At 27.1% G+C, this 16,088-nt stretch overlaps 1 protein-coding gene across 16 annotated transcripts in view; it reads right to left on the bottom strand.

The window, feature by feature from the left end:
• Mp (Multiplexin) overlaps nucleotides 1-16,088 on the bottom strand; it is a 100,338-nt gene that overhangs the window by 8,946 nt on the left and 75,304 nt on the right. For 11 of the 16 annotated variants that reach the window (XM_035095183.1, XM_035095219.1, XM_035095199.1 and 8 more), the window contains exons 6-12: nucleotides 12,794-12,862; nucleotides 7,838-7,912; nucleotides 3,900-3,978; nucleotides 3,716-3,825; nucleotides 3,372-3,548; nucleotides 2,810-3,010; nucleotides 142-165 (exon numbers count right to left, since the gene is read on the bottom strand). In XM_035095183.1, coding sequence (XP_034951074.1) covers nucleotides 142-165; nucleotides 2,810-3,010; nucleotides 3,372-3,548; nucleotides 3,716-3,825; nucleotides 3,900-3,978; nucleotides 7,838-7,912; nucleotides 12,794-12,862 — 735 coding nt within the window. The remainder of the gene's footprint in view (nucleotides 1-141; nucleotides 166-2,809; nucleotides 3,011-3,371; nucleotides 3,549-3,715; nucleotides 3,826-3,899; nucleotides 3,979-7,837; nucleotides 7,913-12,793; nucleotides 12,863-16,088) is intronic. The other 5 variants (XM_035095237.1, XM_035095247.1, XM_035095309.1 and 2 more) reach the window with 3 other exon arrangements.

Below are 16,088 nucleotides of genomic sequence, written 5' to 3'. Positions count from 1 at the left end.
ATCATAAACATCTATTTCCCCAGCTTTTCGAGGAAACCGATTTTTTGTTTTTAGAATATATTCAATAATAGTGCAGCAGTTAATCAAGTATTGACTAATTTTTATATAAATTTAATCCGAATTATCTCTTTATATACTTACTCGTGAAATACCCCGAATCCAAGGCTGCATGCATAAATGATTTATTAAATCGTAATTAAATGAATAATTTATTCTCAATATCAAATTGTTTAATAAATTGGAAAATATCATAAGAACAATTAATTCAATAGCTATAAACTGTTTCCAACAACATACAACAATAAATAAACCCTTTTCAAACAAACTTGGTTGTGATGACCTAGATAAAAAATATTAATAAAAAATGTCACGAATATATATTAAATGTTTCCAAGATAACAATAACTTATATTTCAACTGGAATCTTTGTCTGTTTCTTAAATAATTTCTACGGTTCGTTACCCATCACCTGACGTTAGGATATATGTAGTAGGCGAGCGGGAAATTGGTTTCTGTATTCCTAAGGGAAATCGCGATGCTTGACCTCGTGTGTGCACCCAGTATGCTTACCAGCACAAGAACAATGCTTTGAATAGTATTCAGTATCTACTATCAGGTCCCAAACCAGCGAATGTGCAAAGGATACTATGAAATAGTTGGAAACGGTTATTAGATTTATACACGTTTTAGGAAAATTCATCAATTCTATATGCTAATAGATCTGGTCGCATGAGAGAACAATGCTTCAATTTCATTTAAAAAGTATTTTAAAAGTAAATTATTTAAATTGGAATAATCATGTAAAAAAATAATAGATAACTACAACAATGGTGGAAAAAGGAAATTAGTTTAATTTAGTTAAGTTTCTGACAATTTATTAATCAGCTATATAATTAGTAAACAAGCTATCTGGTAATTCAATCAATTTGATCAACTAGTTCATTGCAGCATTACCACATTATTGATTAATTCAATGAAAATTTGATAAATTACAATGCTTTTCATTTAATATGTCATTTTATTTTTGACAATTAAGATTTTATTTGATAAACAAGAAATAGCTTCGACTGATTCTATCTAGCATACAAAATTTTTAAAATCATCAAATGGAAATTAATTTTCTATTTTACTTTTTATAAGTACTTTTAAAATACTTGATGCGATTTTACAATTTTTCACGGTCTATTGACATCAATATTATTGAAGAAAATATGAAGAATTAAAAGTAAAGAAACTGGAAGATAAATAAAATAATAGAGATAGAGTGTATTGAGGTATATTCATGGAAATCAATGTTATAACAATACTTTCGATCGAGAAATAACAACCTGGAAGTTTTTAATAACCATAAATGTAGTTTCATTTTTACATAGCATCCAACGATGAAACTTTAAAAATCTTGAAGACATAGTTTTTAATGTAAATTTTTTTCTATTCTTCAGCTCTTGTTAGTTGGAAAAATTCTTAAACATTTTTTCATGCTCTGAATGCAGTGTTTTTTATGAAAGTACCTATTATTGGATTTAATTGGTAGAGAAATTATAAAAACATGTCGACAACTAGAATCAAATTAAGTATAAAAATGTATACTCAAAGTAAAAGAGGAATTAACAATATTATTTTTTATATTTACACAGAAATTGAATCAAAAATTCTTTCATTGTCTATATTTCATAAGTAAAAACTTCTGGTTTTTAATCTCTCCACTTTTTTTATCAATGTAGATTTTATTTAAAAAAATTTAATAGAAAATTAAACTCAATTAGGTGGTAAATATTCCGTTTTTTAAGACAACAAACAATAAAAGAATTAAAACAACACAAGCAGATCTTGAAGCTGAAATGTGCTCTCTAATTATTCTATTCTAAAGGTCTTTACGATAATTCGTTGAAATTGTTAAAAAGAATTAAAGAGAATAGAGCAATTTTCTTTTACAAAAGAGACATTTCGATAATTTATAAAGGAAATGAGTGAATTTTATTTTATTCTTTGGAAATAATTTACCAAATTGTGAACCACTCATTCTATAGAGCTGTCATTAACATTGATTTTGTTGTCTAATTTTAATCTTTTATTTTATGTTGTTCATTTTCTATTCTTCAAATTATTAAAGATAATTTTTTTATAAAATATCGACTGTCTTGATCGTATTGATAAAATGTTATAAGTTGAAAATAGTTTTAAACTTATGAATTGCTTCAATATATATTGAGCAGCTAAAAGACAACTATAAAAATTTGTTTCATCTATTTTCAAATAGAAAAATCTATCAACATCTACCAAAACTATAGCAGCACAATATTTCTAGCTCTTTATCAATTATTATTGATCATGATTTTTTTGATAGTGATGGAGTTTAATTTCCAACGTATCAAAAGTTTCTTTGCTATACAAATAAACTATTGTATCAAATTCCATAAATGCATGCATTCTATATTCATGATAAGATATAGTTCATTCTCTATGAGATATATTATAATTCAGATAATATCACCTGAAATTTATTTTGTTTGAAGCTATCAGGACATGTATATAAGCTTTGAATGCATCCAACTTGTCATAAAATGTTATTGCTAGTAGAAACGATCATGTTACAAACAGCATTCGAATATATCATCTCACTGATTCTCTAATTTCAATGACAGTATTAGAAAATGATAATCTAAAATGAGCGTGTTTATTATAAAATTGCTACTGACTAAATATTATAATCAGAATCATTAAAACAATTACTTTAATTGATAAATTTACAATAAAAGGAATGACATAAAACAACAGAGATTAATTGAGATAAATTTGGAAAACTTACTTCATGGGGAGAGAAGTCTTCAGATTTTCCAGGTGGTCCAGGAGGTCCTTGGTTTCCTTTCTCACCTGGAATTCCATCTCTTCCAGGCTCACCCTTTTGTCCTTGCGGTCCTTCTGGACCTGTCGTTCCAATATCACCCTTGTCACCTTTTGGCCCAATTGGTCCTGAAGGACCTCGTTCTCCTGGTGGTCCAGCAGCACCCTATGATCACAGTTTAAAGTTTGAGGTCATGAATGTCGAACATTATAAACTTTCATAACTCTAACTTTATAATTTAAATTCATAAAAATGAAGAAGCCAGAAAAAGTATCATTTTTTTTTAAATTCTTCGTGTAATCATTTTTTGATGAATAATGTCTGGTATTTTTGGAGTAATATTTGAAAATTGATTGGGAACAAAATGTTTTACATCATGTGGCTTTCATTTTATGATAGAATATACTCACTTTTTAATTAATATTATATGCAAAATTATTGATAACTGCTCGAATTGAATTTTTTACCATTTATTACTATATTAAAAATAATTTGCAAGAAATAGCTATTCATGTCCCTTAATTACCGTTAATCCCATTTGTCCTTGCTTTCCTTCCTTTCCCGGAACTCCTGGTTCCCCTTTTGGTCCTGTTATCATTTTAGGCATCAAAAAACTAGTCATCAAAGCTGTTGCATTACATGTACAGGAGCCAGGATCGCCTTTTGGACCTGGAGGACCTTGCAATTGTTTTGACAGCAAATCCTAGAAAATTTTTTATTCAAAATATCACTCACTCACATTAGATTATTTAATCTAAAATACTTTTCATGATTTTATCATTATATTCAAGTGTCATGTAATTATAATAATGATTAACAGTAGAGTGAATGGTTGTTCAAAAATATAGATCGTTAATAAATCAATGATACCTCTTCATTAAAATCATATCCAGTTCCAGGAGGTCCGGGTGGGCCTGGAGGACCACGAATACTTTCCCCCTTATCACCTTTATCACCCTTCTCACCTTTTAAACTTGAACCTACATATAAAATTTATGTACATAGAATTTCATACTTAATTATGTAACATTAATTCTCTATTAAATCAACTTACCTTCTAGATTTGGGGGTGGTGGTGTGATGAACGGAGGTGGATTACTTTCATTTCGCTCATCATCCTCGTCCCGACCAAACTGGAATATTCAAATGCGTTTCCATTGGAAAAATATCAAGAGCTTTTGTTATTATATCAGGCGGTTGAAATATTTAAATGAAATTTCATCAATTAGTTACAAAGTCAAAAGTTATATAAATTATTAATTGCTAGGAAATATTAAAGATAGCATGATTTATAATATTTTATTTATGTTAAAAAGTAAAATAATATTCTCATGGTTTTGCAGAAGTTTAAAGTTTGAAGTTACAGTTGCATATGATCTCAATTATTGACAGAAATGTTTGATAATTTTTTAACGTAAAGTACTGAAAGCATTGCAATTAATTAAAAAATTTTTATTTATTGAAAAAGTGACATAGACTAATGATTGATATCCTCATACTTTTTTTATAGATTTTTTCAGGTTTATTATACCCCACAGCTCAGGATTAGTAAAGTATTTTCCAATAATTAATATTTTTTTCAGGTTTGCCATGTTATATACATCGTTTTTTTTTTTTATAAAAATACTTAACTGATATTGTTTCAATGGAGCAAGATCAATTTTATAGAAAAATAATTTGTTTTAAAAGCAGTATAAGTTAGATACACAAATTTTTCAATATTAATGTCCTAGTTTCTTTTTTCTTGTTGTATTATTAGAAACAAAATCATTTTTTTAACTTTTAAAATTTTTTTTTAATTATAATAATCAACAATTATCTACTCTGTTAAAATTAGATAATTTACCTACAAAAAATTTATTCAATTAAAATCCATTTTTTCCTAGCTCGTTTCGAATACATGTTCAGCTAATGAGCATGAATGTTTGAAAAATTTTTACCTGAGAATGAATGACTTCGTTAATAACATATTTTCGTAGATGAACGTAAAAATATAAAAAGAAAAAATGTAATTTTTATTTCATCATAGATATTAAAAAATCTTCATGAAATTTTGTGTTAAATTTTTTTTCGCAAATTTATGTAGGCTGTCAGACAGAGAAAAATTCAAGTCAAGACAATGGTAGAGGTTTTAAATTTTTATATTGAGAATTTTCCGTGAATTTATCTGGGCCATGGACGAAAAAGAAACTCCAAAACAATAACAAAGGATTAGGGTAATAAATCTGTCAAGATAGATAAAATCGCTACTCGAGCATTTCACGTGAAAAATGTCTCAAATAAACTCCAAAACATTCCTATTGATGAAGATTAGCTTAGAATAAACACGTTTAATAGTATCAACCGAGTATTTCCGACGAAATTAAAATTCTATCATCTTCGTCTTCAAACTTCGACGTAAATTTATCATACAAATGTACGTATGGATATTTATTTTGAAACCTTTTAATGTGCTTTCAAATGTCTCTAAACAAAAAAGAATGACAAAATCACGAATTTTAAAAATCGACCTCATCATAATAACTTCCTAATGGAGAGCTAAAAAAATATTGAATTGAATGATTTTAGATTGAATCTATTTCAATTTTGATACTCGTTTTCACCAGTTTGAAAAACAGAGTGCAATTATAAAATAATATAATTAGATAAATGACATATTGAGTCTGTAAAACAATTGAGTAACATGATTATTGGAAAATAATTGAAATATATTGCCAACGTTACACATCTGCTGTGATTAAGTTACGTACAAAGCTTTGAATTATCGGTAATGAACCTTTCATGAAAAGCTTTAACGAATTGTTCTCTGTTAATTGTCGGTAAGACCTATATATTTGTATTCAATCATTCACCTCCAACTATCAGCGTTTCCAAATTCGATAATCGCAAACGTCACGAGTATTCAGCGTGTTGAGAGTCTAAACACCAGCAATTTCGAATGTCGATTCGATGCCTCGACTAATATAAACCGTCAGTGGAGAATGTCGCAGCTGGTTGTTCAACCAGTAGCCCGATTGCTTTCTCTCACCTTCCACGGCGATTGTTACATTGTCTATAGGTGTGATTGCTAGGAACTTGATGAGGTTAACGTGACAGTTCAACAATTTGTTTTAATTGTGCAATATTCTGGTTTTTTACATTCCTTCATCACTTCTTCAATCAACATTTATTTATTTTAATTTGTTCAAATGTTGATACCAGTTTTATTGGCTCTTGGTGAAGACATTGAATAATGCATATCAATGATACATCTCAACAACAGCAAGATTATAAACAATCAGGTAGACAACTTGTAATTTTTTTAAAACAACTTTGTTACCTAGTTCTAGCTAGCGTGCTCATCATCTATTTCATGAGCAAACTAGGGAAAGGTTGCCCACCTTTGCTGTAAACGAGGTAGTTTTGAACGTAGCATGGGCAACCATTGGATTAAAGTAATAAAATTATCATTACCAAGATAGGTAAAGAAAATTTTTATGAACCAGTTTGAGCCAGGTGCAATCTACCCTGTTCATAAATTCTAAGCAAAAATAAGTGAATGCAGCTATGATAGGATCCAATGCTATTGCTATGATGATAAAATCTAACGTTAAAGAATCATTTAGATTAGCCTAGAGAAAAGACTCTCAAATAGACTCATAAAAATTTCTTTTACCCAACTTTTCAATCATAGCTTTAATGCTTTTACCTAAATGTTATCCAGCTCGTGATACTGTCAGCAAACGACACGTCTATGATCATGCTAGAGTCTATGGTCCTCATTAAAACCATTGAAAGAAACTCTGTACCCATGTTAAAACCCAATTTAATATAAGTCAAAGTTTGGTCAACCTGACTCAAAAGAGCTCATAAAAACTCTTGTTACTTGATTTCATAAGCAATGTATTATTACATTGAACCAACCTAATGGTTGTTCATTTCTGGTTTACCAATAAGCTAGAAACCATAAAGTTCATAGAGCAAAGCTGAACAAGCATGAAATCAATGCCATTAAACTTTACGTATAAAGTCACTAATGACTATTTTTCTGTGAATTTATTATTTGAGCCTTTTTAACAGACATTGGAGATGTTTGATTAAATAATAAATTGCTCAGTGATGAAGAATAATAGAAAGTCTAAAACATCAAACTCATAACAGTTTAAATGGAGTATCCTTGTATTAAATTTAAAATAAATTATAAAAAGGAGTAATAATTGTTATTGAACTTGGGTATTCACATTACACTCTATTCAACACGAAAGTCCAATTGTTTGACAGTCATTGTAAATACGTACTCCACTTTATCCCATTTAATAGTTCTCTTTGTGTTGATTGTTTTGACTACATTTCGTTGTTATTCTTAAAAATATCTTCTTTGTCTTAATCTACTTTCTGAGCTAGCTAACTTGAATATAATCTTGAAAGGAGATGTAAGTGGAAAATACTTGAAAATTAGCTTTTACTGCATCACTGTTGATATACTTGAACAAGTAAACCGATAATTAGACGTTGCTTCTCCGTTAAGGCAAAGTTTAGAGAGTCAAGTTGAAAGGAAGTATATATGTATATATTGAAGGAAGTGGTCGACCGCCTGTCTTCTCCAGAAGGTTCTTCTGGTTTAAATGTAAGCTCTTTTCACACAATATTCATCTACTTCTTCAGATGATCTATTATTTTTCTAATCGAAAACTTTGCATTCATTATCATAAATCTTTATCAACTTGATTACAATAATAATTGATTCAATGTTAAAGTAATAAATTCTTACAATCATCATTATGAATTTTTTATCATGAGTGCAATCAAGAAACATGATGACGTTCTTGAAAATAGTCATTATATCAAAGGTTCCTGGTGGGTATATTAAATTCATTATTTGATGATAAGTGAAAAGTTACATGTGAATGATAGTTAATTTTGATGATGATGTTAGTTACATAGAGTTGATTATTAAAAGCAGTAAGCCAATATGTATTTTAGTGATAACACTTTAAAAATAGTCATCACTACCTTATCAAAAATGTCTATAGATCCAGACCCCTCCAGCGGGTCGTAAGTACTTGATCCTGAGTGTTCTGGAAAGAGCTAAAGTGAAAATAAATATAATATAAATGTAAATTACCTGTTTACTTATATTACTATTTTTATCTAGTCAATAGATTCTAGTGTGCATGATAAAAAAAAGGTCATGTGGCTTTTTATAATCAAAACTTAATTATTTCGATAACTTTTTCAATATCTTATTATTTTTCAAAACTGATTAACACTTTCATGTATTCATGCTTCAGATAATTCTAGTTTTTTTTACAATTTTTATTATATAAATTTTTTAAAGGATTCCAAATGGACTTATTAATCTAGAGTTTATTATGCAAGAATTAATTAATTACTAGAGGATCTTAAATAATTAAGTACAGTCATGGAGATTAAAAATGAAAAATTAACACTTAAAATATGATAACTAAATAATAAATTGGTAAATTTAGAGTAATGAGAATAGATATAATTGAAAGAAGTTGAAAACAAGTTCAATGCGATTGAAAGATCAAATCAAAATTAAATGAATTTAATATAGAAAAAAAAGTTTTGCTATTTCCAAATCTCAAGTTTCCGCGCTAAAAAGCTAATTTAATTAAATTAATTATAATGAACTCTAAAAAATTACTATGTAGACCAATTTAATATCTTTGCAACTAAAGAGTGCTCTAGAAAACTTAAAAACTAATTAATTAAAAATGATTTATGTCATTTATTAAAACTCGACTAAAGTTGTTTATAAAATTAGATAAACTTTTGTTCTTTTTTATCGAAAATAGACATAATAACTTATCGAAGAAGTGAAGCTTATCGAATTTATCGATACTTTTATAAATTATATAGCTGTAGAAGATCAGAGAATATCTCTATTATTTTCTCTCCTGACCCCATTATCGTCTCAATATTTATCGTAAGTCTGAGAAAGTCTCATTTCCTTTTATCTGCAATATCATTATAATTTGATGGGTGGCGGTTTATAAATGTTATTTTGTAAAATACAAAGTCTAATTGCCTCTCGTTCTGTTTCCAATAGTATTGATGGTGTAAAACCTAACTTGTTCTTTTAGATCCTAATAGAACGTGATTTTTTCTTCCTTTTTACTCTTTTCGCATCTCATCATCTTAGCCTGCCGTCTCATTGCTATCTCCGTTGTCTGCCGAACCGTTCAATTTTCACGCTTGCAATACCGAACTAGATAGCAATCAGCTTGAACCTCCAGAAACGAGTCTTTTATACTGTGGTTGGAAATTTTCGCTTTGCTTCCTCTTTGAAGTATATATTTTTTTTTCCATTTCATTCGCTTTTACAAATACTTTTTTAATATTAATAACTTTTTTTAATGGAGTTACTTATGATATATTTTGAGTATTTTTAAATATTTACAGTTCATATGATTTGATGAAAATCGTTTTGTTTGTGTACTGATGTGCTACAAATATTTGGTTTTTAAGAAATACACTAAATTGAGAGAAATTGAACATTATCTTTATTTGTATAAATAAAAAAAATTACTTGGAACAATTAATTATAAAAAACAATTACTGTATTACTTTATCTATTTATTTTAAAAATTATTATCTTGAGTTAAAATATTAAAACTAAGTCTCAAATATTCATTCTTAAAGTATATATCTGTACAAATAAAATCTCAATTAATTTTTGTATTATTTAAATTAGATTTTGAATTATTTATTTGATAAAATTTCCAATTGGCTTTGAATTATTTTATTAATTCATAAGTAATCATATTCATTATCTCATTATTTAAATTAAAGAATAATTCATTTATTATTTTAAATATCATGTCTTTTTAATGATGTCATTTAATAATTTGTGACATCACAGTTAAAATACAAGAAATAATAATATATTTATTAAATGTATCAAAAGATTATTATTCTCAAATTGAATTACACTTACTTCTCAATAAATAAATTAATGTTTTTGTTCCAAGTAATTTTATTTCTAACATAATTCCCTGTATAAGAATAAACAGATGATTCATGGACCAATGATTACTTCACCAAACCTTTTCTAAATTTCATGATTAATCAACTAGTTTGGTTTACGATAAGATCCTTATTATATTATAACTTTTTAGGAGCTTATAATCACTTCTCTAAAGACTACTCATCAACTAATAATTAGCAGTTATATGACAGTTGTTTTGTTCTAACCTTGCTCCAAAGTTTGTGGTAGACCAATCATTGGTCAGATAACTCGTCTACTAATTCTTCTATAGACAGTGCTGTAAATTCTCAACATGGAAAATTATTTATCAATTTGCATATGTTGAGTTCATTTAATTGATTGAAATAAAATAAAATGAAGTAGTCCATTAAAAAAAAAAATTGAAAACAATTAAATACAAATTTAGTATCACTTATTTATAATGGATATTTTTCTATACACTCATGAACAATGCATATAAAATATTCATGAATAATCGATCTTTCATAATAACTTCAATATAATTCTTTATTTAATCCATTAATAACTTTTCATTGTTAATAATATAAAACATTTTATTAAATTGTTACCAAGTATGATGATGATTATTATTGAAATATACTGTATTTAGCACACTTTTCTGAACATATTTATCGTATTTAATGATTATACGTCACTGAAAGCGTAAAGTATATTCAGAGATGTCTCGTACTAATTGGGAGTCAGACTAAACAAACTTTAGAATTGCATCGCGTGATTAACTCCTTGTTATGAAGTTCAGAGAAATCAGCACGAAATTCTATTCCATTCTATGCTAAAACTTTCCCTTGTTATTGAATTTTCATAAAAATATCCAAGTATTGTTGTTTGGGATGGTAAACATTTAAAGTTTAACTAATCAAGAATAAAAGCATATATTTAGTTATCAATTTTACCATGAATATCTAGATAATAGGAAAGAAATCATTAGGATGATAAGCACCTTGGGTCACTGTGGTAAACTCAAGAGAATATTAAATATAAAATAGCTGTGCAAAACAGCCTTGTGGGCATAATCCTGGCTCATAAATCTCGATTTAACGTCCATTCGCAAGTGGAGATGATACTAACGTATATATCTATACCTATATTTTATTATTGAGGAAAGAAAATTGAAACGAATTGAATTTAATGTCTGGCTACATTCTCTGGTTATTACGAAATTAAGAGATTGAATTAATTAATGTGAGAATATCAGATCATAAGAAATAGTTAGAAAAAGAAGAAAATATAAAAGACGATGATTATCTTAAATTGCTTCGTAAATCTTACAAGCATTAATTGATATTTTATCTCCACCATGATCGAAAATCTCATTCAGTTTAGATGTGATATAATAAATATATCGAATAGTTACTAACAGAAAATGGTGATCTGAAATACAGCTCAACTTGAATCTTAATAAAACTTGAAAAGCAAATGATAATAAAAATTTATGTGTTGTTTTAAAATAGAAAAAAAGTAAATATTCCACTTGGCTAAATGCCTTAGGGCAATGGCCAGTTGCAATTCCTTTGTGAATTACAACAGAGACATTAAAATAACATGATGATATAAATATTCTGGAATTATTTTTTAAATCTGTGCATAGTAAAAAATTAAATTTCTTTCTTTAACTTATAGAAACTTTACACCTGGAACAATCATCAATAAGTGATGAATATTTTTTTTTAGTGCAGAAATACCAGTTATACTTTAATAAATTAGTGAATAACATTTTAAATATAATTTAATTTGTGAAAAGTAAATTTGTTTCTAGTATAGAAGAAGTGTTTTTAAAAAATATGATGGAATAAATAGATAATAATCTAGTGCCTGTGGTATTGAAGCAGATCCTGAAACTTCAGGTCAATATAAAAGTTATGTAACAGTCAATTATTGGTTAGTGATTGTATTTATCAAATGAAGCTACTGGTTGGTAAGAACAAGTCGATAAAAATATTTCCAATTTAATTATATTTTTAGTCTCATCTGTTTTCCATAAGGAAACGACGATAGGAAGGAATTCCTTTTTCTAAATGGAGGAAATAATTAAATAGATCAAGATTCATGAGTAGTCCAACAGAATTTTTATCCCAAACTTTTTTCTTTGGTGAAAAGTAGTGATAAAGTGATTTTTTTTAGAAATGTCTTATCACCAGGAAATGATTATTTAAAGACGTTGTATTTAATATTAAAGATGATTCTATCTTAAAAGAAAATAAGTTCTTGAAAAGCTTAAGCTTAATAAAATTAGAATAGAAATTTCTATTCTAATTTTTTGGTAAGAATATTTTTAAATTACCAAGTTTTTCCTTTGAAGATTATGAATCAGTTGAACCTTATTTTTATTAAATAAAATATTACTTTTTATGAATGAACTTAAGTAGTTCTTAAGCTAATTACAAGTTCATACTTAATGTAACACGTAATCAGTGAGTTCCATGAAATTTAATAGGTATAAATAACATCAGATATGAAGAACCTTCATGTTGGACTAAACTTAAAATTTCCACAAGACGTTGAACTTCTTAACTTAAATATTTAAGATAAGAAACGTTAATGAAATTTTTTTGAACCAGTTCTCAACTAAAGTTTGTCAATCAGTTCCATGAAATTTTCTCTCAAGGAATACATTCTTAAATATTCAAATAATCTGCTTTTCATACAAATAACGATTTATAATTAAATCTTTCAAAGACTTTACCACAGAAAACAAACCAAAAAAATGTAATGAATTTTTCCTATCAAATTTAGATCTTCATTTAGTAAAATAGGAATATTTTGAACATAATTTAAAATACTTCAAACCAAAATATGAAGATAGTTTGAAATTTTGAACAATTGAACTCGTATTGAGCATCATTAAATATTATTGACTAACACAAACTTCAGTCAATAGACTGTTTGAAATTCAAATGAAATTCTTGAGCTCGTTGGACTGAACTCAACTTACTTACCTCCATGTCAGAACATCTAACAAGGTCTGGTGGTAATCCGGAGTATAGTTTTAATGTTTGTAGAACACCCTTGAAAAAAATAATCAATCAAGCAATGCACATATTATTAAATCAATAAATAACATCTTCCTATAAATTAAGTCTCACTTGTCATTTTGATTAGTTATTGTCAACTATAATTATTGTTTCATCCTATTTCAACAACTACCACAAGTTTCATTATGATTTTTAATAATAATTTCACATTATTAAATTTATTTATAAATACTTTGTCTTCATATTTTCACAGTATTTTATGACATAAATATAATTATATATCATAATTCCAAAATCATATAAGATACTCTTTCATCAAAACTTTTGTCAGAGTTAGTAAAAACATAACATGAAAAATAAGGATACATAAATTATAAATGAAAAATAATATTCACAAGAATATTTTATACAAATTATTTTTTATTTCATTCAATACTCTAGGGTAATGTGAAAAATATTAATTAATTTTCTAAGTTTGAAAAATCAAGGATAAATATACATATGTACCAATGGGAAATGGAATCAAAGACTGTGCAACTATAACACTCTATAGACGTTTATCTCCAACCGTAAACCACCAAAATCAAATACTGTTAAATATCAAAAGGCAGGAAATTCTCATCAGACTGAACATCCGTCCAATCCGATTAAATGAGCTTTACATGCAAGGCTGTTTTTTATCTATGAAAATTTATTTATATCAATAAAGATGACGAATATTTTTCAAGTAACTGAAAGAAATAAATATAATATTGTTAATGACATTAGTCAATTCAGTAGAGAATAATTGAAGGTGTTTACTTGGATGTTGTTGATGAAAATTCCTACACCATTTGTATTATAAGCTGATGATCTCCAAATAACTGAAGTAATTTTGATCAAACAATGTTAAAAACAATGTCAATTAAACCAGCTTTGAAATGAAAAAAAAAACTGCACTGGAATGGGCTCATATGTTTGGAAGCTTTGATGATACTAGCAGATAGACAAAGGCTTGAAATTTATAATACTATTCTGTTTGCATCAAACTTTAAAAATACAGCCATCAAGTGACTGGTATATCAGAACAGTTAATTTAATACTAAATCTAAAAAAAATATTTATTAAGTTCTTATGATGCTGTGATCATACCTAAGTTCAATAAGAAAAAAGTAATAAAATCAAAGTGTAATAATTTGATGTGTATGAATAATTACCTAAATCTGATTGAATCAAATCTATCAATCAAAAGGATAATTAATCTTAATATAATGACCCGGATAGACTACGTTATAAATGACAATGGAGCATAATAGGTAATTTACCTACATGTCATTCATTTTGAAAATCATGTTATTAATGTGGGTATATTTTTTTCAATTAGCTGATCATATCACGCTAGTTCATGATATGTTCTATAAAATCATTAAAAAAGTTTTTTGATGTTAGATTTTACTTCATCCTGCTGTTTTACTTCACTTTTCACTTAATCGATCACTCAAATACTTTCTCAACTTCAATTAATTCATCAATTACAGCTTACATGAAACTCTGAGCTAATAATGAACGAAATAAATTAATTATTACGAATAATAGATGTTCACTTTGTCGTGATTGAAGATTATTTTTGTCTGTATGTGTTAAAATTATTCATTTAAAGATATTTCAATTAATAATAACTAAAATAGATTAATCAAATGGATAGATGGATTTTTTTCTCTAATTTGATGTCGTCATTTCTTACTAATAATTTGTACTAGTGAGAATTTTTAGAAAGCATCCGTTACAACGAGAATCGAATAATTTAATATCAATTTACCTAAAAAGCTGTATTGGAGATCTAAAAAAGTTTACAATTTAAAATTTCTGTTCTGAAGTGCTTCGTTCTCAATTTTTAGTGATATTCTGTATTGCCACAGGATAATACTAGCAAGTAACTGCTTTCAATTTGATAATTTAAATTGACGTTTAAAATTTGATATAAGAATACTAGTTTAACTACTTTGTCCAAGGTATTATTAATACTTTACTTAGGCTATTATGGGATAAATTTAATAATGGTCTATCAATATAACAACTACAATTATTAATCCAGAAAATAATTTATTTTTCACTGAGATTATTCAAACAGGTGAATACAAAAACGAACTCTTTATTTGACCCAGAATAAACGTCAGAGGAATGTAAATATTTGAGGGTTGAATTCTGCAGTATTTAGATTTTATGATAAATATTTTCTATTTTTCAAATCACACCCCATTTTATTTTTTATTTGAATAATCTATGTTTGAACATTTTTAAAAGCTACCTGAATATAGATAAAGAACATTTTCACCATATTTTATCCTACATTTTCAACTTATCATACACTATCTTTCAAAGCCTTTTCTATCACTGACTGGACCAATATTCCAATGTTTATAAAAACTATTTTATTTGATTAAAAAAAAAATTTATAAGATCTTTTAAAAGTGATAGTATTAATCATTTATTTTGTACCTTGATGATGAATAGCAAAAGTACAAATGTGAATGAGATTACGTGTAAAGGAAGTGATTGATATAAATTCAGAAAAATAGCATGGTGGTCAGCAAAAGTTAAAGGTGATCGGAAACTTTATAAGTGAAGCACAAGAATAACGCAACAGGCGCGTCGATCTAATCTTAACTGCATCCTTGCACACATATGATTTATCTTAACTATCAGAGATGATGTATGAACCTCTTGTGGAAACTATTCTGCTCTAGTGGTAGCAGCTTCAACATCAATTCTATATACGAAAGCCTGAAACTAGACCATACAACGCTTGAGTTGGTGAACAAGTTATTTGAAATTTATATGAATTTAATTTTCAATATCTATTAATCTTCTAAATAAATATTATTTAAATAATTTGAAATAATATTTGCAATTATTTTTATTAAATATCATCTAATACACTAAAACAAAAGACATGAAAATAAGTGCAATAGAAAATGAAAAATCACTGAAACGTCAATCTTTTCTACACTAAAATCTCGAAACAGAGTTTGGCCCTTGAACAGCAGTTCAATTCTCTTCGTAAAAAACATCTTTGTTTTTTTTCGTTTGATCTTTTTTTTTCTATTGAAGCTTTTTTGCTCAGTGTCAATTTTCTTTTATTTATTGTTCTATACAGGAAACAATAAAACCCTTTTCTCTGGCAAAACACAGACTGTGATTAAAGTGGGATTAATTAAATTTCTTGGAATGTAACTGAAAAAATATCAAATGGAAATTGTGGCAGAAATGGAACATAAAT

This window comes from Chelonus insularis, unplaced genomic scaffold, assembly GCF_013357705.1.
Source record: "Chelonus insularis isolate UGA/USDA-ARS -01 unplaced genomic scaffold, ASM1335770v1 contig_116_pilon, whole genome shotgun sequence".
Taxonomy (NCBI): domain Eukaryota; kingdom Metazoa; phylum Arthropoda; class Insecta; order Hymenoptera; family Braconidae; genus Chelonus; species Chelonus insularis.
This window is presented reverse-complemented; position numbering and strand designations above follow the sequence as displayed.